This window comes from Xenia sp. Carnegie-2017, unplaced genomic scaffold, assembly GCF_021976095.1.
Source record: "Xenia sp. Carnegie-2017 unplaced genomic scaffold, XeniaSp_v1 HiC_scaffold_2, whole genome shotgun sequence".
Lineage (NCBI taxonomy): Eukaryota > Metazoa > Cnidaria > Anthozoa > Malacalcyonacea > Xeniidae > Xenia > Xenia sp. Carnegie-2017.
The window spans coordinates 276541-303064 of NW_025813482.1; the positions used below are offsets into that span (position 1 = coordinate 276541).

The window sequence follows — 26524 nt, forward strand, 5'->3', positions numbered from 1 at the left end:
GACTGTCAAACAATTTAGTTAATCAAGCAAACTTCTTGAAAGTTAACTTTCTTTGTTAATGGCTCATTTGTTTCCATGATGTTGCTCATTTTTTTTAATGAATTTAAAGTTACTAATGTTCATTTGTGAACATAGGAGTGATAGGACCATATCAAAACGTTGATATTAAGCTGTAGAAACAATGCAAAGAAAATTGTTGATTGTAGCAAAATCGTGCGGATATGAAATGTTTCTAAAGTAATGACAGATCGACGTTTTGGTGATAAAACCCGTGAAAAGAACACTGCTTCGATGACGACTCACAAATCAAAAAAAGTAAAATGTTTTTATTAAAGCGCCATATCTTTTGCAACCAACAGGTATAAAGGACATGTTGGTTTGGATGATTATAAGAGCAAACTGTGAAATAAAACTTGGAGGAAGGCATGCACGAGGTAAAAACAACGTAGAAGTTAAATGAGATTAATCAGAAATTTGAAATAATATATAGCTGTTAAAACAAAATAAACAATGTAAACCAATGTCTCATACAACAATATTGTTTTAGATGTCATAGATGACAGGTATTATTCATTCTCAGCAAACTTTTCTTTCTTGTTTTGGATGACTGTGGATAAGGATTATTGTACAAAACAAATATTTTTGTTTTTGTTTGGGTGCATGCTTTGCTTGTTGTAAGGATTTTTTAAAATTTCAAGCAATAAATAGTAAAACCCCAAACACGACTATACGAACAATTTAAGATACAGTCTGAAACTCTCTTCCACAAAAAAGGTTGGAGTGGACACCTTACAGATGAGACAAAATGAATAAATGTTGAGAAAAATTATCAGGCATTGTTTTTACTTCTACTTAAGTATATAAATTGAGGAGTTACTTTTACTTTAAGTTTTAGTAAAAAATATATCAGTACTTTCACTAAAATGGGAAGTAGTTCTTCCTCTTATAAATCAGCAACGATATACTGAAACCATTTCTGTAGGTTTACCTTTTTCAAGAAAGACTGTTAATAAAAGAATATTTTGATTTTGCATAATATGTGAAACAACTGATGAAATGATCTTAGTGACTAGCCAGTAAATTTGTAGATAACGTTTTTGTGACAAATGTTTGATGATTTCTAATTTGTGCATAAGAAGATGATTTCAAAAACTCAATATATTTACATGGCAGGTTTTAATTTGTTTCCAATTTCCTCAGTACTTTTTTCCTCTTTCCTTTTCATGTTTGATAATTTTCATTTGTTTTTAGTTACTATAGCTATTCTTAACGTCCGACAATAACACGTGTGCCCAGTCTCCATATTGAGCCAGAAGATGAGAAGTGTCAATACCATGGTCAATATTTACACTTCACTGGTGGCTATGCTGGACAGGAGCCATTGGAGAGAGAGGTCTTCATGATATAAAAATGATTATATTTTACATTCTATTGTGAAAAACAGATGAAAAGGGAAAGATTTTAAACTCATTGTGCATTTGTGTGGAAAGTGACGGTTAGACGGTTGTCTTATTTTACATGCCAAACAAGCATTTAAAAAGTACGTGTCACAGTGTGGAATCAAGCCAAATAGAAATAAATCCTCTTGTATTTATTTAGAATATTGTAAAACTTTACGATACAATATACATAGTAGTCCGGCGGATTTGTACCTTTTTTTGGAAGCATTGTGGGTTTTTGGTTAAAAGTACCAAATTTGGCACATTTGTAGATTTTGACATGCTGAAAAAAACTGGCTATAGACCCCAGCGTGATTGCGCCTGTAAACATAAAAACGCGTAATGATGATTAAAACACTAATTATGACGTACAGTGACGTCACTAAAAAAATTTCCAAAATTGTTGTTTTAAGCTTTAAAGCACAAAACAAAATATAGTTGTAGATTTTGATTTTCAAAACAAAACAGACTGTAGATATAAGTGTGTGATTGTACGTGTGAAGAGTAAAAACCGCTGTTTATAAAACGTTGCGTCAGTAGTTAATCATCAAAACTGCATGTTTTGAGTTACTATCAATCTTGGCACACCGGCAGATTTTGATATGCTAAACGAAACCGACGAAATATGTCCCACAGTTTCATTATTACTCATTAACACTGGATTACGAACTTGCAATGATAGTGTTTGTAAGGTCATTTCTTGAGAACCAGTGGCGTAGCCAGCCCGAAAATTAGGACCTGCTATGTTAATTTTTCTGTGTTCATTCACTGTAAAAACATAGATATCAAAAGAAATGAATTATGTTAATATAATTATAAAAATCAAGGATTTCCTCTATCTCTCTCGCACTTCGGAAAACTGAGGTCACCGAAAAAATCACACTTGCTGACATGTCTAGAAAGTTCAGTAGAACCAAATTATTAAATTGAATTTCCACATGCACAGACTGTCATGATTGATGATGCTGCAATTGTCAACATGCTTCCACATTGTGCTTCTAACACTTTCCAAGAATACTGCAGCCAGATTTTTGTTCCTTATGTAAAATACCAGCTTTAAAGTTCCCGAGGAGTAGACGTAATTTGGGATCATTACATTCAACACAGCCTAAAAACGTCAACCAGAGAAAAAGGGGGAAGGCATTCAACGGCGAGTGCAACTTGACACTAGAATCCCTAAAGTGGGCAGCTTTTCTTCGTGATAAAAATATTAAAGCAGAGCTATTCAGTTACCTATCAGATGAAGTGGTGCGGGTAACTGCTGTAGAAAGACAAGAAGTAACTAAGGACAAAGAAGTATTTGGCAATGGTGCTTGTGATCTTTCAACTTTATCACCGTGTAGACATGAAAAGACCGACACCAGGCAGCTGATGCTGCAGTGCATTCCGTCATCTTAATCAGGACAGTAGACACGAATGCTGTTGTCATTTGTGAGGCATTCTTTCCAGAACTCCAATTAGGCGAGTTTTGGGTGGTGTTTGGCGCTGGAAAACATACGCGTTATCTACCAATCCATGAAATTTCACTACGTATGGGTCCTGATTGTTCGACAGGATTGTCATACTTTCACGCGCTTACTGGATGCGAGCAAAAATCGACATTTGCAAGGAAAGGCAAAAAATACCTGGGAGACTTTTCGAATTTCGATTTTTCTACTTTGTTTAAACTAATGAGCATACGCCCTTCTCCTCATGCTGTCGAAATTGCACTTCCGCAAATTAAGCGTTTTGTTATATTAATGCACGATCGCACAAGCTCGACACGACCATTACCAAACCCCGCAAAGATCTATTCACCCGGAAAGGTAGATCTGTCAAATGTATTCCACCCACAAAATATTCTCTGTTACACTTATTAAGAGAACTGTATACAAAGCTGGCTATGTTTGGGGTGCATCAACAGAACATTCACCACCTTTATAATGTGCAACTTTGTGGACCACTCTCCCGAAAGCTTCCAAATGTTTTCACGTTGTGTTAAAATAACTCACCAATATTTTTTGCACTTTATGCAGTGAATACGTCTTAGCATTAGACGAATAACAAGAATGAAATCGTTTAGTGACGTTATGTAATGCATAAGCAAAGTAGCGATCTTCACTGTTGTCAAAACAGTGTAGTATACAATCACACCGATAGTTTTGTTTAGCATGTCAAAATTACAACTGAACAAAATTTAATGCTTTTAAATCTTAAAACGATTTTGAAAATTATTTAGTGACGTCATATGATGTCAAAATTTAGGAAGAGTTTTACACTGCTTAAAGAGGCACAATCACGCTAAGGTCCATAGCCAGTTTAATTCAGTATGCCAAAATTTACAAATGGGCCAAGTTTGGCGTTTTTAACCCAAAACCCACAATTCTGTCACAAATCCGCCGGACTATAGGTGGATGCTTGTATTGCCTTGAAAGTGTGAAACATTGAATTCTGTATTCCGTGTTTTTGACCAAGTCGATTTATGTTTTCGTCGAAAACGATGGATACAAAATTTAAACCTAGCTCACCATTTATTTAGCACGCAAGGCTTTTCGCTAAGAAAGAAAATAATGATATTATGTCGGATCATATCTTCATAATGTAAAAGTCTACAACACGAAGTATTCCCTGGCGGTCACCCATCCAAGTACTTACTTCGCCCGATAAGGCTTAATTAAATGATTAGACGATAGGCAAAGCTTTTCTTTTGATATGGTCGCAAACCTTACTCTCATATTTTACCAACTTTTTTCGTTATAGTTTGTAAATTTGTGTTTTGACCATTTCAGTTTGATCGCTTTTTGATGATCATAAATGCCATTCAACATAAGGAATTTAGTATGATACTTGTGAAAACGTCACTCTGAGGATATTTTGTGAAATCAACAGACTCTTCCTTACTTTCCATACATTCATTCAGCAAGCATATCTTGTGTAGGGTAGAGTCAATGTTTTACCTTCATGTTGGTACTTTGTAGTAAAGGAAAGTGCTGCCCACCCCAGGCTTTGAGCTGGTTATTGCTGATGGTTTCCGATTACCAGCATGAAGATTTTAGACTACACACAGATCTCCTCACTGAGATTTATACAAACAAAGTCCCTTACCTTACACTGGTTGTAAACTCAATGAAAATATTAAAAGACTTAGTTTAGACACTCTGAACCTTTGACATAATCAAAGCATAGTTTATTCAATTACTCTAAAATTTCCATTTATATTGAACACACTCAGATTTATACACATTTATTTTCTGTATGATTGGACAATAATGTCAACAAAATGTTACTTACAGATTTGCAATATATGCTATAATATTGTGCTAACATGAGTCAACTTAACAGCAAACACTTACAAGTTTTCATGAACAAGGTCCTTTATGAGTTGAATAAAGGAATAGATTATGATTTATGGTTTGACTACCTTGAAAAAAGGGTAACACGGGAAGAATAAACTTCAATGGGGTTTTATTGTAGTAGAAATAGATGGTAACTCCTAAAAAATTACCAATTTCTACACTTAAATTGGGTGAGAAGAGGGGGAAGAAAGAATTAAGTCAACTAACTCACAAATTTATGTTCTAGCACCATTTGAATTGAGTTGTGTGACGTTTGAATCATAATGATTTATGGTCTACAAATTACTTTGTGTGTAAGTGTGTTAGATATAATTATAGTAATAGTTTATAATAAATAAAAATGTCGAACAACCCATTAATGACAATCCAGGGAGATTCAGAATGTCAATAAAAAACGGGTATAGTTCATTTTGTTCTAGTTGTGCAGAAAAACACGAATGTCGCTGCTCACCGAGGAACGTACACGAAGTACTCACCTTTTCACAAAGGACATAGGGCCTCGGTGAACCAAACGTGTTAAGCTGACCTTGATGCGGAACACTTTGACTCTTTTTGGGTGGGAAGCTAAGCGTCAAACGACCCCCACTTGTTGACTGAAAGAACACTTCTTTGGTTAACGTAGATGGTCAGGGAGAAAAAGATAGGGTTAGGAAACAAGCCAGATCGCTGGCCAACTTGTATAAATTCTGCACAACCATGATTGAACACAGTCACAACATGCCGAGCGTGCAGCATGCTGTAAATGGTTGATGGGTGTCACCTGTAAACATCTTTTAAACGGTGAAAGTGGTTGTAATCGTCGTCATTACGGAGAGAGGCGCCTTGGCTTCGTACGATTTGATGTAATTTCATGAATGGAAAATAGTCGACCCAACACTTGTATTAACAGAAGCATAGCAAGGATAGATATTTTCGTTAGGTGACTATTTTGGGAACTTGTGTTTTTGGAACATCTCGAAATAGATCGTTCTCTACGAAATCTTGACATTACTTTACTTCAGCAACGCTGGTAATATTTTTGACCAAATCATAATTTTTTTTCATGACACGTGAATCAACGTATTGAAAAATTGATAACTCTGTTCCCACTGGGTGTTTTCGGTGAGCAGAGCTTAGCAGTATCCTAAGGTAAAATTGCGTGGATCTACGGACTGCTGCGTTCTCTTCATTAAGGGCCTCATTTAGTTTAGTTAGAAGCCTATGTTTGGCAGCTTTTATAACGTTGTTGGATTTGCACTCGTTTTTGTCCATGAAGTAATCTTCAAAAATCCCGATGCAGCAAATTTGCAAGGTTGCAGGGCACCTGAGTTTTCGACTGTTTAACGTGTTTTAGTCTAACTTGCTGTTTTTTTTTCAAAGTTCGGGTCTCCCGCTGACAATAGACTATAACTTCCTCTTCCATCCTGAATGTATAATAAAGCAACGCAATTTTTACAGGCTATATTTTAATAGCCCAAATATTTTTTCTTTCATGTATAGCGAATATAATTCTCTTTTTTAGTGAATAAGATTTTTTAATAGTCAACACTACAATTAAAAGCAGTGCTAATAACTAGAAGGTTTGAATTAATACTGTTTTTTTATGGTGATTGATCATTGATGTTCATGCATGTGCGCACCTTAATAGGTCCATGGTGACAATGCTGCATTTCTGTGCTTTTTATAGAGAATGGCTGGCCAAAAATAACGAAACTGGAAGATATCCTCTTTTGTCTTCAAAAACTGCATGATCTACAGCACCATGTATTGTAATTCCATATCTGAGTTACAACATCAGCGCGCTCATTTTTTTTCATGTTTTCTAATTTACACATTTTGGGAAAAAAACGATATTTCCAATTCATGCAGTAAGAGTGCTATGTGGAATTATTATTATTCAAGCGTATTTGTATCGTCGGGATCTTATTCCAAACAACACTTGTATTTGTAAATCTGGCCTGCGTCCTAACTAACATTAACATGTATGATATCAGTGTTCACATACAGTTTACTGCTTTTTGGCGTAGACCCTTACTTAATTGAGTAAATGTCTTATTAATCATTTCTTTCGTATGAATTTCGACGTTAACAAAGCTAGTTTTTTGTTTTTTGCAAAACAGCCTCCAATTCTTCATTTTTCTATCAAAGTACGAGAAAAACAATATAATCATTTTCAATGTTCACGCCATCGAAATGTTCATTAATGAAACAAATCTCTAAATTTTTCATAGAATTTATCTCATCCATGATTTTATGCGTTGGGAAAAGCCACTTAGAAGAATAAGGAAATGCCAATATACATATCAATGATTAAAGTAAATGGTTTGAACCCAGAGTATCGTTACATGTTTGTAGATGGAGATCGTCCAGTTTAGTATAGTCCTGAGGAGGACTGTTTTTGTTGTTGTTGACTGACGTTTCGACAACCTTAGCGGTAGTCATCTTCAGAGTCAAATGAGTAGTAAAAGTTAGGTTAGCCGCATTTGTTATCTGGTTCTTACGTCATTATATCAATGACAGATAGGTTAAGCAGAGTATGTGCTGACCATTTTGCTGAAAATCATAAAAGAAGGGTTGGAAGTAAATGGCTTTTGGAAAGTAATGAAACTCCAACAATATTCAAAAATGATGTGGTATGTGCAATACGAATTATATGATAAATTGCTTTCAAGGTGTACTTTTAAACTTTATTATTTCCTTACAGACTGTAAAATAATGAAGATGATTGGGCTAAAGGTCTGTATGATGGTAATGTAGAAATGTCAATGAGCATTTCTGTTAATGAAGCATGCATTCAATCATCCATTTTAAATATAGAGTATATTCATTAAAAGTATAGAATGTATTCACTCTAGCTTTGAAAATATATCAGTTGGTTCCCTTGCAAGAAAGAGCAATGTTTTCGATTTTTCAAAATGTAATTTTCGAGATAAATTTTTGTATGTAGGCAAATATGTTTTTTTATTGCAATAATCTTAAATGGTTGTTTAATAAATTGTTTTTTATCATAAAATCAGATTGAATTCGTGGATTTCTTTACCTTACACAAATTGTTTTTCAAAACTTTTATTTCATAATTGTATGATTCAGGGTGTCCCAAATTCATTATGTGATTCAAAACCAAAACTAAAAGTTCTTCAGTTCTTCTTATGTTTGCACTAACTTGGACGACAATATCTACAAACATGCATTATTAACCTTTGATTTCATGCAATAGATGAATGAAGTGTTGTTTTTTCTAGAAATAAGAATGCTGGAAAGCAAATGCCAGTAGGTTAACTCGACATTGCATGTTTTCCTAGAAAAAAATTATTTAATATCAACCCATCAAAATACAGGAATGTAAACGAGTGTTTTCAATCTGAATTGTGGAATGTCGAATATGATAGACAGCGTCAATCAGTTGAGTTGCTTCAAAAGAATTCTTTGTGATTCATTTTCATCTTCTGCAAAAGTAACCATATGAAAAACAATACTAAATAATGACCTCATCGAAAATCTCAAAAGACACATTCACTAAGAACAAAAATACTTTTTTATAGATATACAATGAAAACAATTTCTTCCTTCATGAAAAGCATGGAAATGGATAAGGAAACCATGAAGATAATTTAACATTGGAAATATTACTCAGCCAGTGGTAAAATGAGACAATATATTGCAACAAACCTATATCCAAATGAGCTGAAAGTGCTATGTTACCCAAAGTCAAAGACCAAACATGTAAATCATGAATTGCTATTACACCATTAATCTTTCCAATTCCTTCCTTGATATCATTTAAGTCGATACCTTTTGGTGTTCCTGAGGATAAAAAGATTAACCTTCTAATCTAATGCAAACATCTAATGAATCAATGAGTGATTCCCTGTGATTACAGTAGGATTTTTTAAAAACCAAAATATGAGCAGTTTATACCTTCCATTAACACCAGTAAAGCATCCCTAAGAACTGTGATAGTTGTGAAAACAACAATGACAGAAAACAAAAATGTGCAAATTGGATCGGCAATTGACCAGATCGGCTAAAAGATACATTTTAAAAATAAAGCATTAAATTAAAATGTGCAGATTTATTGCCCATTATAAGAAGAGGAACTAAGAAAGTGGTTATTACTTTAAATTTGATTATTATGGCAGCGACAAGAACGCCTAAACTCTGCAATAAATCACCAATGACATGAATAAATGCGGCTTGAACATTCATGTTTTTCTCCTCCGCATGTTTTTCACACTGGGGTTGACGAGAGTTTCCTCTCGCCATGGGAATGTCCATGTGAACCTGTAGAGCTCGCTCCATGAGAATGATTATGACCCAATACTAGACCCATCCTAAAATAATTTATTGGTATCAAATTTTAAAACAAAATGTCATTTTTTCACTGTCTGCTAGCAAAGGTGTAACTTGGATCTCAAAAGTCAATATTGATGTGTTTGGACTTAATTTTCCCAGCAAAATGGCGCAAGTAGTCAATTATCCCTCATAAAACTGCTTACTTAAGCCACCCCCTTTAGAATTTACTTCACTGTTGTTGATGTGATACGTACAAAATGTTGACACCAATACCAACGCCAGCAATGATCAACATTATGTTAGCGTTGACCTTGTGATTACCATTGATGACTCTTTTGATTGCTTCATAAACAAGAACTCCCATCAATACCCAAATAATCAACATAGACAAGAGTGCTCCCATGACTTCTACAAAACGAGAAATCCATTTTTATGAATAAATGAATATTCTCTCTTGATTTATGCATCCACAATCTAAATTTTTCAAACTCTAAATAGTAATTGACAAAAGAAAGCATCTTAAGAAATAGATATCTATTACCAGCTCTATGCCAGCCGTACGATAATTTAGACGTAGACGGTCGATTTGCTAACCAAATTGCTAATAATGAAATTAGAAAGCTTGCGAAGTCTGACAAGAGATGTGCAGCATCTGTCATAATAGCCAAGCTGTTGGCTATTGCACCTCCTGAAAAACAGAGATGAAGTTAAAAATTGTCATTTTTTGAAAGAGAAACTTAAGGTTTCTACATGCAATAAAAGTTGTCGGAATGTAGTGTCACACAAAAAAATTTAGTGAGCAATTACAAAATTTCAAGAACGGTATATTTCATTACAGCATTTCCATTTTCTATAGAGGTTTTAAAAATCTATACACTTATTTTGAAAACTTATTTCTGAAATTCTCGTGGTCAATTATCTACAATGTTTGGAGGGAAAACATTTTCCGTTGAGCAAGTCATAGGTCCAGGGGCCTGAGACCTAGTGTTATTAAAATTACTTCAAATTGTAGTTGAGAGTGTAACATTAGCGAAAAATTATTTGTCAAATATATTTAGAATCTTCTTCAGTGTTATTCTTGACATGTTTTCATAAAACGTCATTTTATCAGTAATAACTCTTACCAACAGATTCTGCAATAAAAAACGAAACACAATAAAGATGCAATAATCAGCTTTGTCTTGCTCGCTTTTTTTTCAAAGATGCTGATTTGGACAAGTTACTTTTATGCCCGAATGTAGAGCAAGGTGCCTGAGAAGAGGGTGCTGAGGTATTTTTACTCCGCTCATCATTATATTCCTGTGTCTCCTGGATGCTAAGAGTTCTCAATGTAAGGTCATTTGAAGGAATATTTGACGCACTGTCGGTTACAAGAGGAGTTTTTTCATCATTTCTTTCAATTGTTACCGACATTTTTTGCTAGAGAATTGAAAGGCGATATATTTTTAAAGTTCATTAAAACGTGATCAATATAAAAATTGTAAAAATAACATATCGTTACAAAAAATAATAAGCCCTTAATAACCAAACGTGAGGTCTTTACAGAGAAAAAACAGACCGAGGTGTTTTTGTAAAGACCGAGCTCGTAGGGCGAGGTCCGATAATTCTTTGTCCGATAGACAGAGGTCCGTTAATTATCTGGAAAGACCGAGAAAGCGAGGTTATTAAAGGTTTATTACATGACGTTATTTGACCTCAAAAAAAAGTTGGCTTTCTTTCTCGTCCTTGCTGTTTTTTACCGGTTAGCTTTCACTTTTCTAGTTTTCGTCCATAAAAAATAAATCGTTTCAAATTGTATCATCTGAATAGTTAAATTGTTTTCCATGTGTTTTTCTTTCGAATGTCGTTCTTAAATGGTTTTTTGTTTCGTTTATTTTACGTTTTGCTGTTTTCATTACGAAGTTAGTTTACATTTGACTGTAAAATTACGCGTTTTGGACCGTGGTCGATCATGGGAAAATAATGGACCGGAAAAAATGTTTCCGAGCCAATCAAAGCGCGCCATTTTGCCGAAAGTGACGCCTGCCATGTAATAAATAAATTTTAATAAATGTTTATAAATTCAAAATACTAGCATATTTCAAAAGATGGGATTTTTTGTTCACAATGCCTAATAGTAGCTGTGAGTAAAGTAACTGTAAACATAACAGCATTTTGTAATGCTTTAGTTCACGCAGTGTCATTCGTGCTTAATTGCATTTATGAATTTGAAGGAAATCACGTTTGAAGCGTGACGTTTGCAATATTCAAACATATTGTTTCGACCATAAAAACGTGAATATTTTGCCCTTGTAAATAGAAATATTGCTTACGTAAAATGTCACATTTATAATTAGAAACAGCACGTTGTTCATAGTTTTAGCGTCAAGTTTCATGTTTTCATTGTCATTGTGAGTGTAAAGTCATCCGAGATTCAGAAACAAACTTTTGATTTAATAAATCATGGAAGAGTTTTCATAGAGTATCTGTAGAGAAATTAATACACCAGATGCAGCAGAAGCTAAAATATGCGTAAGCAAATTATTGAAAACATTTTATTCGAAAGTGGAAATCGACTTACTGTTACATTCCAATGACATTTACCTTTCTTAGCAAACACTTAAAAGTTTCACTGAGAACAATTAGAAATATTTGAAATTGGTATTATGAATGTTTTGAAATCATTTCTTCACCAGCTTTTGGCAATGGAGACATGAACCTAGCTCATCAAGACCTTGAGTTAATAGGAATATTAAAAGTGGATAGGCCATCTATTTCTCACTCCGAATTGATTGAAGTATAGTTTCACTTTCACGGCCTGCATAGACGACTACAAAATGGCAACATAAGTGTGTGTGCAATTTCAAAAGTTTTACGTTTTGTTATAGCTTGCAAAAGAATCAACAATATTCTCCAAAAAAGCTGTAAAAGTTTGAATTTGCTCGACTGACACCAGATAATATATTAATTTTCTATATTCTATATTCACAATTATTTATTGAATATGTTAGCTCCAAGTATCCACGGAATATAAAGTTTTTGATGAAGTGGGAGTGAAGTCCCTTATATTGAACGAAAAGCTTATGCTCAAAGTCCTCAAGGAATGCATACATGCAATGAGTTGAAATTGTTAGAAAATGTGAAAGTCCCATTATCACACTTAACCTTTTCATCCCTGTAAGTACAGAGAAGGCTTAAATCCCGTAGAGTTCTGTTTCAATAAGATAAAGGATCAACTGAATGGAGCACTGCTACCTTTAGTTCACACAAATATCAAACTTGAAAAAAATCTTATAGTCTCAGAGCAAAAATGCTGCTTTTTGATCTGTTGTTTCATAGTATGGCGGAGGCTTAACTATCACCTGTATTAACTGAATGCATTTGAACTCTTATTTTCGAATGTAGACATTGAACACTGACTGAGTGTAAAAGTGAATAAAGAAAATGTTGATTACAACAAGACGCTTGCCAAAGACTTGCCTTTTATACCATAGCCATTTGATCTTTTTCTTCGTTAAAATAGCCAGGAGGTGTGTAGAGTATGGATAAAACATCATTTACTTTTTTGCAAGCCGTTTGAAGGGGAAATCGTATACCATATTTTTCTAGTTGAGTTTTAAACGAAATTTCACGTTCATTTGTTGCCCTGTGATATTCCACAGTTAGGTTTGTGTCGTTTTCTGATGATGCTCATGTAGGAACGTTATTGTATATGTCTTGTCTCGCCCAATTTTTAAACCAAATATGTGTGTTTTGTCAACAACTTTAAGTTTTTAATTGAAACCGTTGACAAACTAATCCTTTCTACTTGCAGATAGCAAATCGCTTTTAATCTCATGAGAAATGTTTTCCTTCTTTGTGGCAATAGCTGAAGTTTTGTTTACAAACTTGCTTTGAAGTTTTGCCAGATTCTCCTCATGTTTTTTGATACTCCTTGTCAGTTCTTTCAAATTAGGCTCTCCAATATGAAACTCTCTTCCCCGCATTTGAATACTGAAGAGCATTTCTCAAAAGTACATGACCTTGATGTATATCTCATACGCATGTGACAGTTTCGACAAATTTTCTCATCTAATGGACTAGATTTACCATGTCGATTCTGCTTTGAATATCGTTTGCATTCAGCTTCAATTTAGCTACTTATAATTCCCGACTTAGATTTCATTTTCAGTTCCGTATTTTCAACCGATAACATTCGAGACGCAATTTACAGGATAAGTTTACTTACAGTTTTATCATTTTCATTTTAGCATCAATAGAGTCATCGCTTTTAACTTTGCTATGCATATCGGAAGAATTGTCTTTAGATACAGAAGAGACATTTGGAAGACTAATTTAAAGCAGTAAGGGTTTCTTACTTTGCACACTGAACCTCAAGTTATCTCGTCGTAATGATTGAGGACTTCCTTCTGTTTACTAATTTTCAACATCTCACTTTCTTTGATATTTAGAGATGGTTGTTCCAACAAGCCAAGTTTCAAGTGTTTAATGTTCATGCCATGAATAAGTTTTGCAGACGCAAAAGCGATTCTAGAATAAAGGGGGTCATGACTGTTCACGATCACAAACTCTGGTTGGTCTTTTTCTTACGCGAGGCCAGTTCCCGCCCATACTCTTCCACACATTTTTTTTCCTCCATTTTGGCCTTGCATCCACACGTAAACGTCCTTTATGAAAACGCCGTTTTTGTGTTTAAATGTTGACCATTGAGTCCTATATTTATGTCTGGAATGATGACAACAAGTCATTTGATAGATTTGAAATTGAATCCTAAGTCCTTGTCCCTCGCGCAGTTTGTACGTCAGTTCCTTTGCTTTAAAATGAAATATTCACGTGGTTTGTACGTCAGTTTCATTCTGCCTGAATGCAAAACTACACTGCCATAATAAATTTGAATGCAAATTTATAAAGAAGTAAACATGGCTAGCTCGTTGCGAAAGATTAAATTTTACAGATTTTTTACATCTGAAACTTTACTGCATTGAGCTCATTGTAAATTAAAATGCATAAACAGCTTTCGAGAGTTTTTTTATATTTCACTGGATTAAGATTTTTTTGAAGTTCAAGCAAACGCGTGAAAGAAGAAACTTGAATGCGGTTTCATACAAAGTAATAGTAATATTAAGTCTAACTCGCATTTTTACATTTTGAAGAATAAAAGATTTTTCATATTGATTGATTTTGATAATATATATAGTTGTCATTTGATATAAAAGATTAAATATCTTTAGAGTTTTTAACAAGTTGTAAACGAAACCACAGCATAAGGGCAGATCTATGATGCATTAGAAAAATGTAAAGTACAGCTAAAAGACGCTTTTATCCCACGTATAAATTTTGTCAGAAAAAAATTTAAATCTTTTTATATCATTGCAAAAATGTATTTCTTCTTATAATATTTTAGCTTTCAAATTTTTATGGTAATTGCAAAGCTCAATTGCCAATTTTTGTCGATCATTTTATTTCTTCCACGAAGTAAAAAAATTTCTAATGTTATATAGCAGTAGAGATTTTAAGGGCCCATTTACACTAACACTTCAAATCGATTCGAAATCGATTCGAGTCCGTATGAGGGCTAATGTGAAAACTTGCAAGTGATGAGAAAACGAATTCTATCCGATCTTCATGAGGGGTATCGGTCCCACTTTACTATACTTTTGTATTACAAAATCACAGTTTTCACGTTTTTATTCCTTTTACAAACTTGTAATTAAGGCAAAATTTTTATGACATGTAGAGGAAAACCGGTCGAGAGTTTTAACCCTGAAGCTCTGTTTTTTGGCTTTGTAACGACTGAAAAATAAGATGGCAAGTTGTATTGAAATTTGAAAGTTGAGGGTAACGAGGACAATTTTAGCCATGCGAGGCATTTTTAGAAGATAAAAACTTAAATTACAAATATACAACAAAGTAAGAACAAAGGTATTCATGTCTTTAACATATTCATCGATATTGAAGTTGTTAACATAGGAACTGGTTGAAAACTTTGCTTCGCTTAATAACAGCAGAGGTACTTTAACTCGCATATTTTGATGATGTACATCTCGTAGAGTTTGATGATATCGTTTTCAACTTACTATTCTTTATCAAAATGTCTTTCTGACTATTTTTCAATGCCGATTTGTTTTGTTTCTTCACTGATATAATAAAGACGTAATTTTAAAGTATTATGATATTAGCGATGTTAATAACAAAGTGTTGTTAAATAAGTAAATTTGTAGCAATCTTCCATAAACGTCATGGCAGATGAAATTTTGGTAACAGCAGTATGATTCTGTAATATTTCTACATTTTTTAAGAAGCAGCAGCATCATATAATCTCCAGTTTGTTTCAAAACAATGCAGGTCGACCTTGCACAATTTTAATTTTCCGCCATTATAAAGCCAAGAAGACAAACTTTTCACAAAAATTTTGCTCCAATCAAACGTTTGTAGAGGGAATAAAAACGCATAAACTGTGATTTTGTAATACAAAGTAGTGTAAAGTGGAATATACCCCTCAAAGGTCATAATCAGATGAGCCAACTTCTGGCTTCAATTATCTTACTGTACATATCAGTGGTGATGACGCATGATGGCGGCAAAGATTAAGAATATGTCGGCAAACGCGTGTTTAGAGGTCACATGACGTGTATTGCCCGCGTTACGGGAGACTTGTTCGTAAACATGTAATAAACATGTTTTTAGCTACAGAAGTCTTTTTATCATTTTGTTCAAAGAAAGAATAATCGTGGAAAGTATAGTAACATCGAAGCTGATGATCTTTATTTAGTCAATTATGAAGCGTCCTATTGAATACGTAGCTATGTTAAAATGGAAAATATCAACTCTCAAACCTGTTAAAAAACAATGACATTGCTCAATTTGCAAACATCTGAAACAGTCAACTGGATGTAATCAATAATTTACATGTGTTACTCCTTGAAATAATTTTAGGGATTAATAATATTAGAGATTTTTTGCAAAATCTACTGAAAGAATTCATTAGTTTTTGCAACAAATGATGTCCAAAATAATGTTGCATGTAGCTATGTATGTTTTTAACAAAGATAAATTCACTGGAACTAGAAGTTATGAAATGCAAAAATTTATTGGTTATTTATGAAATGAAACGCTTTGAGATGATATCCTTCACTTGGGCATCATAATCTAACATGAGGCGGGTATTATCTAATTTATCTTTTGATATTTGTACCCCCACGGAAGCGCACCAATAATAATTCTTTTGAGTAGAAATACATATCCAAAAGTTAAGTTGGTGGTTTAAAATTGTATTTGCTTTTTATGTTATTTGATGTTCGTAAGCATCTTGCGCATAATATAGTGATTGTTTTGGAACGAAAATGATTTAGTTTGTGGCACATACGAAAACAAAAAAAACTATAAGCAAAATGTCTACTGGTGATGAAAAGTTTTGTTTTCAAATTAATACAAAAAGGGATTTGCGTATTGATTTTAATGTCGGAGTTTCGTCGTTCGTACAGGTAATTTTTTGCTTTTTTATTGGCATGTGTTTACATTGCGTGGAATGACTGGGCTCTACTGGCATCAAATTTCAACTGAGGTAGCTTCCATCTATTTTAGCTCAATGTTTAATTAGTATTTCACATCACTGATCTCAAAATTAAACTGGATCAAGCAATTCAATATTCACAATAAACAAATTTTGAAGCCATTGCCGCCGTTACGAACTAACCAGAAATCGAAAGATCAATTCACCTGAACAAACAAAACTAATATGCTTAAAAATAATGTAGAAAGATCAAAAACAATCTTCGTGTTTTTTGTAAAGATTAAAACCCAGTAATGAATGTAATTTGAATTTAAAATTAAGAGCTATAATTATTTTGTCCTACACTGGATCCGCCGCATCTAGGACTTGTACATGCCGCATACATGCCGCTTTTTATAAATAAATCGGATCGATGGAAAGTAGCTGCTTGACTTAATATGTATGATTTTCTGTAATTGATTTTGTGAACTGAAGCTGCATGTTGTGACCCATTTTGATTTTGTTGTATTACTATATGAAATGAATAAAAATGCAAAATAATCATTAAAACACTTGATTACAATTATGTTTATAATTGAAGGCTGTGAACACAAAATTGTGTTTTAAATTTTTCACTTTTTTTTCCTCTTTTTTATGTCTTTTCTACGGGCAATTTAAGTGCAAATGCAACATATACAGTATGCAATGTAATGAAACATGTAATATAACATGTAATGTAACATTCAATTTAACATATGCAGTGTAAATGCAGTATGCAACACATCCAGCGTTTCTCGGGACACAAGACACACCAATTTTTCACTTTAGTGCAGTAAATAAGTATGATGGATACGGTTCAAAAAGTAATTACTGCATTTAGTTGACTAAATTTTATAATTTGTGTTAAAAAAACACTGCGTATATATGTTTTATAGCAATAAATTGTGAATCGTAGTTATTTTTTCTGGAGCTTGCGGTCGTCAGCTGGCAGTGATAGATTGTTAGTTGAGTAATTTACACATTTTTTGACGTTTTCGTTGATAAAATTTGACAATGAAATGTTTTTAGTATAAATAATACATTCATAAACATTTAATACAAAATAAAGCAAATTCCGAAGAGGGACATCTCGTTTTCTTGATATTCAAGATATTACAAGAGTTTGAAACAAAATAATGTGTAATATTTCGTCTTTATTCCAAAGACATCATCAGACTTATGGTCTTTATTCCAAAGACATCATCAGACTTACTATACAGGTCTCTCATAAGTCTGATGATGTCTTTGGAATAAAGACGAAATATTACACATTATTTTGTTTCAAACTCTTGTAATATCTTGAATATCAAGAAAACGAGATGTCCCTCTTCGGAATTTGCTTTATTTTGTATTATTTGAAATTGTCTGCTTGTCCTGGTTATTCATAAACATTTTGTATATGAATACTTAATTACAGCGATAATACAGGTCTCTCATAATTAAGGTGGTATGACTAGCCTAATTTTAGACTATTTTCATTATATTCTCTTTTAACTTAGATCAAGGGTCAAAAAGAGTGAAAAAATTTTCAAAAAGTTTTTCAAGTCCATCATTTCTGATGATCAACTTGATGATCCCACATATAGTACAATAAAAAAGAAGTATTGAATAATATTGGGTGTTTAAATCATATTTTTAATTTACATATCTTTAAATCAAAATTCAGGACACCATTTTTCCAATAAATATCATACAAGCTTTTAAAATTTGTTGGCTGATCTAAAGGTACGGCCTTTTTGTTGGGCAAAGTAGTCCGTCACCCCCCAAAATTAATACCCATGCAAGTTTTGGCCCCGATCCCATCGTTATGGGTAAATTTGATATCTTGTAGTTGCACGAAAAAATGATGCGCATCTGCTTGTAAATGTTATAAAACAACAACTTTGCACTCCTCTATCCTCTATCACAAGGACGTAAGAACCCATATAGCTTAAAATAAATGTAAGTATGTACAATATATGTAAAATATTACCAATTATATGCTTCCAATATAGGTATTTTGTCGAAAAACGTGGAAACGTGGAAAGGTTTGTCAAACGTTTACCTACTTTTTTCAAAAGGTGCATTTCATGCCTAAAACATGCAGTAAACGAAAAGACTTGCCATCGAACTTGAATTTTGTACGCTTAGTCGGTCCTCTACGGTGATATGTTAAATTGTTTTATAACTCTTGTACGTATACAGGCGTACTCCATAATTTTAAGGAAAAGCTCCACATGATCATCCATACAAACGAATCTATTTTGCCTATTCCTTGTCTTGTCTTATTGATTTAACGTTTGTAAACTCACTCATAATCAAACAAGGCGTCCAATGATACAAATGACATAAGAGACGATTTTATAAAATAGCGTGATATCACACAATCGCCGATATTTGACAAAACCAAAGCTCAAACGATGTCTTGCAGACGCAAATGTTTTTAGAAACGCAGGGAAAATCTTCGTATTTTTGAAAATCTGGAGGATACGCGTGGGAATAAAACTCTTTCTCAAGTTTTTTCGCCAACTTATTGTATGCGTTCGAGCGACATACATGATGTATTTATTTACAATTAGCAATGCTAATAAAAGCAAAGTTGTGAAGCGATGCAGTATGAAGTGTGAACAACGCACTGTTTCTAATTATAAAAGTGACATTTTACGTAAGCCATATTTCTGTTTACAATGGCAAACATTGACGTTTCATTTGTCTGAAATTTGAGTATTGCAAAAGGTCACGTTTCAAACGTAAGCAAACGCGAATCTTTCTGCAAGTTTCAAGCTTCAACGTAAATGGCAGCAAAGACGCGCGGGACACTGGAATCGATAGATATAGCGCTCAATTTGAATGCAGCGAAATTTGATTTCATTGGTTTCATTTTAATGAACAGTCAACATAACAGGATAACCTGTTTAATACTTCAGGTTATATACCCAGCCTCAATCGAAGATGCAGCAACGAATATTAAAACTCAGAGTATACAGAAAGATTATAAATATTATGATAAGTAAAAGGTTATCCTATGACGCACAACATACAACTATTTGAACAAATTAATCTCTTAAAAAGAAATGAAAATCTTGTAGAAACTGATCATACAAGCACAATATACGTACCACTACCACGTCGTCAAGTTCTTTCCAACTCAAGAAACAGCCAAGATGTCCTACTGAGTAAAGCAACGCTTGGTAATATATTATGTAAATTATGTAAGGTTGGCCCGTTACACGGAAATACACGGAAAAGATTTGGTGGAAAAGGTCGGCGGACTGAGAGTAAAATTTTTGCAAATAATACCCATTTTATAAGTAGGCATTGCTAAGAAGCACTATTGAAATAGATTGCTTACAAAAATGACAGAGCAAAAAAGCAATTGGAACAGATAGGGTTAGAATATGGTGCATGTTGTCAAAGGTAACAAAGTTTCGGGAAATTTCGACGAAATACACACAAACGCTTGACATCCAAACCTCTGATGATTTTGAATTTTTCCCTTTGTAATTGCCATTTTTCAGATTAAAGTTTTATCAAACCAACCCAAGAATTGAAAGCTAACCAATCGCCTACATATTAGCCAAATTTACTAAAACTTTGTTAGCTTGCTCAGCTTATGCCATAATTTAACCCTGTGTGTTCCATTGCTTTTGATTGTGTCATTTTTGTGCACGAGCTATTTCAAAAGTGCTTTTCGGTAACAGAATTTTTACCTTAAAATGTTTCTTATTTGAGGCAATTTACTATCAGATGAAATCAGATGAATCATTTTGGAAATCTAACGAATTATTACGGCCAAAATTTTCCCCAAATTTTGCATGCTAATGATTTATAAGACGTTGTCCTATTTATTCAGTCTTTGTTGATACACCATTTATAGCAAAGCAGCAAACACATCATATATATGATATACAACAATGTACACTTCTTGTCCAGTATCCAGCTGCAAGATTATAGGTACATATTAATTTTTCTCAAATTTTATGTACGACTACGACGAAAGTAGGAGTCATTCCGTGGAACCAATGAAAACCTTTTTTAGCAATCTCCAATAAACCTATACTTAATGCAAAAGGATGACGTGTGTCTAAACTTGTGTTGAGAGAATGTGTGTGTATATGGGTGAGAAAACTTTACTTATACTGCCATTCGCGTTCAACGTTGAAGCTTGTAGAAATAATTGCGTTTGCTTACGTTTGATAACGTGAAATTTACAATATTAAAACGTAATGCTTTGACTAATGAAATGTCAATGTTTGCCCATGTAAACAGAAATAGTGCTTACGTAAAATGTCACATTTATCATCGAAACAGTGCGTTGTTCACACTTCATGCTTCATAGTTTCATAACTTTCCTTTCATTAACATTGTTAAATTGTAAACAAATTGGGATAAAACATGGGCACGGATGGCACGGTACGGATACCGGTAAGGGGATGGAACACTGATATGCTTGAAATTTCATTTCTATTCAAGTGGCGATGTTTAACAAAAATATGCACACATGAATTTTCTGTTGGAGTCAACTTTATCTGCTGCCACCGCTAAAATATATCCTTTGCGCTTTGAAAATTCACGAATTGTGTTTGTTCTACATTTCCATGTATTGGATTTAAAGTATAGTTTATTGTTTGAATCATGCATAGTTCTATACTTACCAACTGTCTGCCAACTCAAGTACTCACCCTCCAATAGCAATTCTTACACAACTTGATATTTTGTTAACTTGACACTCACAAGATATTATCAGATTGGAGAGCGTTGCCTTTTGTAGAAATTCCACATTGCATTTGAAAATGACATACTTATATTTACAAGGGAACAGCAACTTTCCAATAGTAAGAAATTGTAAGTTATACTTTACGATGTACCCAGTTGGTCAAATCCTACAATTATAACGTTCAACTGCAAGGTTGAATCAGATCTCACTGTTAAAATTAAGATATTCGATCAAGTTATAGTTATTTTTTCATTATATTTATAAAAATAAGACATATGATTCAATTATACATCAGTTGCACCCAAAGAAATCTTGAATGGTTGATATTTGTTATGATTGTCTATCTAAGCACACTAGAGCCGAACACGGGATACTGACAGTATGCGCGTTGTCTGTTGTCAACCACCGAAATATCTCTTAAGCGTTGTGTAAATCAATGTGCAAGTATTTTTTCTATTTATCCAAATACCTATATTGCACCTTAAATATTTCTTAAAAGAAAACATATAGTTAGCAATACGGCAATTTCACGCATCTTAACTATTCAAGATTTACTTGGATACAACACTTTTAATCGTAATGAACACTTAGTTGTTAGGTAAAAGCAACTTTACGATTGCGAGAAAGTGTAAGTTATATAGAGAAGTGTATCTAACTATCGTGGGTAGAATCTTGCAGATTCAAAATACTCTGTTTTGGATGTAGAACCTACAAAAGTTAATGCATAAATCTCAAGAAGCCTTTATTTCTTTGTTTGCACACTTGAATGCCCTCTTTGGAGTCAACGTTCTTTTAAACAACAATCGTCGGCATTGCCGCTGGCAAAATTCGATCGTTGAGATGGCCAAGTTCATTTAATCGCTGCGCAAAAATGCTATTTTTTCGACGATTGACGATTCGACGATCATATGGAAACTGAGCTTAATGGAAACCGGGAATCGGACGATTCGACGATTAAACAGCACGCAATAAAAATTATTCATACTATGAATTTATACTAAAATAAAACCAAAACAAGCATTGCTTTCTAATTCTTTTTACAAATAGGCATCAATCGGGTGTATATAAAAAGCGGGCGCGGATGGCGGACGCGGATGGCGAACGAATATACATAAAAAAGCGTGCGCGGATGGAAGACGCGGAACGGCGGACGCAGATGTAATATGAACGTCAGTTTGTACAGACGTCTGTTTGTTGTGGTCGGGAATTGCTAATGATTTATTGTAGGAGTTTGACAGTAATTTAAACGAGCTTTATCTTTCAGGATATATTTTTTGACCTCATTATTTAAAGCAATTAAACATGCATATTTCAATTTTCATTCAGTCATATAGAGTGTAACACAATGAAACCTCATAGTCAGATATAAACCATCTCAACACTTTTAATATGAAAAATTTAGCCATAGTTGCCTTTTCAAACTTCACAAAAGCCTTGCATTCCTAGTTTTGTATTTTTTTCGTGTTTTGTCAATGGCATTTCACTCATTTTGGCCTTACGTGGGTGGGCCTGTTCATATTTACTGATAATGATTTCCGTCAACTTGTTATTTGGCAAAGCATTACGTACATTGCAGTTTTCAACTTGAACTTCCTTTTAAAAGCTGAGGTTAGAAGCAGTTGCAAGTTAGTTAGTGCGTCAGTTACAGCTTGAAAGTATATTTTAATCACATCGATTGTACATCATGTCCAAACGTTTGTACTCGGACATTGTAAAAATTGGTTATGAATCCACTTATTCCAGCGAAGATGAAAATGGATGTCGTGTACAGGTACCTAAATTTAATATAGGAGCACTGATATTTAGTAAGAAAATATATTAAAAGATTTTTATTTGTATTTTTTTATTTTATGTGACTTTGTAGAAGAAACCTTGCAAAAGCAATGTGTCAGACAAACAAAGTCCATGTATAATGCAAGATTTGAGCATTTCCAGCCAAAGCGATGTATGCTCAATGAGAGCATTTAATAGACTAATTCATTTACTTTTGAAAAAAATATTTCGAAATTTTATTAGGCTGAGTAATAAAAGGAATTAGTAATAATAACACATTATACTAGGACAGCAACAATGCTACCACCGATGAAGACAAAAAGCAGCTAAAGTCAAGCAATCTTTCTTGCAGCCGTAGAAAAAGTCTTCGCTACCTTAAAAAGGTCCTTGAAGCGATTTCGTTTATTTTCATATAAACGTTACTTCTGTCATAATACTATACAATCTTCAAGGTGGTCTATTAGCCGGTTTAGTAACACTCGGGCAAGAACTTTCCCAGCTATTGATAGGAGTGAGATGCCACGATGATTATCACAGGACTGACGATTACCCTTCCTCTTGTATAGCTGAATAATCGAGGCATCTTTCAATTCCTGGGGGATGGATCCTTCAGCCCAGAAGGATTGGAAGAGGTCAGTGAGCTTCTGGATAAATGTGGGACCACCAACTTTATATATCTCGGATGGAATAGCATCTGCACCAGGGGCTTTACCACTAGAGAGCTTGTTTATTGCCTCCCTGACTTCTGATTCAACAGGTGGAACATCCATGGTCGTGTTGATGTTGACCTGGGGCAACCTGTCTATTGCCTCATCATTGATGGAAGAAGGACGGTTGAGGACAGCTTCAAAATGTTCAGCCCACCTATGCATGATCTTTTCCTTCTCGGTAATTAGTGAAGTCCCATCTGAGCTCAAGAGAGGGGAATTTCCTGACGATCGAGGTCCATATATGGTGTTGAGAGCTTCATAGAACCGCTTTGTATCATTTCTGTCGGCATAGGCTTGGATTTCATCAGCCTTGGCACTGAGCTAGGAATCTCTCATCACCCGCAGCTTACACTGAACTGTTCTCCGTGCACTGGCAAAGGCATTCTTGTAGACTGAAGTTGGATCATCTTGGTAAGCACGATGAAGTCTGTGCTTTTCATCAAGTAGGGCCTGAATCTCCTCATCATTCTCATCAAACCAATCATGCTGATGTCGGGAAGGGTAGCCCAACACTTGCACTGCAGTTGAGTGAACTGTGTCCCTAAAGGATTCCCAGTCTTCTTCGACGTTACCTCCAGGATTGAAGTTGGCAATTTGGGATTCTAGGTCTGTGGATAGAGCTGCATTTGTTTGATGGTTTTTCAGCTTGGCAACATTTATCCTCTTTTTGGTCATGCATCCCTGTGGACGTCTCTTTGGTTTGATGCGGATGTTCATTTTAGAGATGATGAGTCTGTGGTCGGTCCAGCACTCTGCACCACACATGGCCTTGGTAATTCTGACATCCTGCCTGTCCTTCTTCCTGACATTGATGTAGTCGATGAGATGCCAGTGTTTCGACCGGGGGTGCATCCATGATGTTTTGTTCCTGTTGGGCAGCCGGAATATTGTGTTGGTTATAAGGAGACCATACGATGAGCATACCTCCAGCAGGCGCAGGCCATTGCTGTTGCACTTGCCTACCCCACTCTTTCCAATGACTCCATCCCAGGAAGAATCACGGCCTACCCTTGCGTTAAAATCCCCAAGTAGGATCAGCTTATCAGTACTGCGCACGGATGAAAGCATAGTATCCAGATCTTCGTAGTATCTGCCTTTCACATCTTCAGGATTTGTCATTGTAGGTGCATAGGCACTGATGAGTGTGGCCCGTTTACCATCATGTAGATGAATCTGCATTGACATGAGACGATCGTTTTTACCTTTAGGGAGATTGGCAAGCTTTTGCACAAGATGGTTCCTGATGGCAAAATCTACCCCAGACTCCCGGCGCTCATCGGCAGAACGGCCACTCCAGAAGAAAGTGTAGCCACCTCCATATTCAGTCAGCTGCCCCTCATTAGCGAAACGAGTCTCACTCAGTGCTGCAATGTCGATGTTATATCTTGCAAGTTCTCTGGCAACTAAAGCAGTTCTCCTCTCTGGTCTGCCTGATGAAGGGTTGTCAGTAATGTACGCACATTCCATGTGCCTAAGGTGATCGGTGTCACCTTAAATTTTTTCTTTCCTTTATTTCGACCGCTGGTGTGGGATTCTCGGCAAACGCGGCTTGCTGGCCAGGATGAAGGTTAAAGCAGGTTTTTTTAGGACACCTTTTCTAGTCCCTTCCTCATGTGAGGTGAGCAGTGCATCCCTAAAGAGGGTTGCTCAGACACCCAGGTAGACGCCGAGTTCACTGCTGCTTCAGTCAGTACGAAAGCGACCATTAGACCTGGTCCGCCTGTGTGCAGGTCTGCAACTACAGCTCCCAGTGTATCCACACCTGCAGCTACCAGAGTCACAGAATGGTTATCGTAAGGGCCGTGGAACTGTTGATATGATTTTCGCAGCACGAAAACTCCAGGAAAAGTGTCAAGAGCAGAACCAAGATCTGTACACAACCTTTGTTGATTTGACAAAAGCTTTTGACACAGTCTCCCGTCAGGGCCTGTGGAGAATTATGTCCAGGTTTGGCTGTCCAGAGAAATTCATCTTGATGGTATGTCAATTTCACGATGTTGGCCAGAGTACTAGCTGATGGCGAATACTCCGAACCCTTCCCAGTCACAAATGGTTTCAAACAGGGCTGCGTACTGGCTCCAACATTGTTCAGCATGGTTTTCATTGCCATGCTAACTGATGCTCATTACGATGGTGTAGATGGTATCAGCATCAAATATAGAATGGATGGGAGCGTATTCAACCTACGTAGACTGCAAGCTATCACCAAGGTTAAGGAGACCATCATTCGTGACTTCCTGTTTGCTGATGACTGCGCCCTCAACGCGTCTTCAGAATCGGAGTTGCAGATCAGCATGAATAAGTTTTCCGCAGCCTGTGACAACTTTGGTCTAACCATCAGTACCAAGAAGACAGAGGTCATGCATCAGCCTTCTCCTCGTACACACTACACTGAGCCTACCATACTGGTGAATGGACAGCGTCTGCAGACAGTTGACAAATTCACATATTTAGGGAGCACTCTTTCCAGAGCTGTGACTATTGATGCAGAGGTGAACAACCGGATCGCCAAAGCCAGCTCCGCATTTGGCAAGTTGCGCACAAACGCTTGGGAGCGTAGAGGGATCACCACTGCAACGAAACTGAAGGTCTACTCTGCCATAGTATTACCAACTCTCCCTTTTGCATGTGAATCCTGGACTGTTTACCAGAGGCATGCGAGACAGCTGAATCACTTCCACACAACCTGTCTCCGTCGGATATTGAGAATCAAGTGGCAAGACAAGGTGCCATACACAGATGTCCTTTCTCGATCCAACCAGCCATCCATCTACACCTTGCTGATGAGA

At 35.2% G+C, this 26524-nt stretch overlaps 1 protein-coding gene across 1 annotated transcript; it reads right to left on the reverse strand.

Moving 5' to 3' along the window:
* Positions 1-7803: 7803 nt before the first annotated feature.
* LOC124440393 (zinc transporter 2-like) lies at positions 7804-10232 on the reverse strand (the record flags this gene model as incomplete). Its single annotated transcript, XM_046990785.1, is given in 9 exon segments — positions 7804-8199; positions 8423-8557; positions 8672-8777; positions 8870-8984; positions 8986-9084; positions 9301-9454; positions 9588-9734; positions 10171-10187; positions 10189-10232. Coding segments are annotated over 9 exon segments (864 nt in total), but the record flags the coding sequence as incomplete, so codon positions are not given.
* Positions 10233-26524: the final 16292 nt, after the last annotated feature.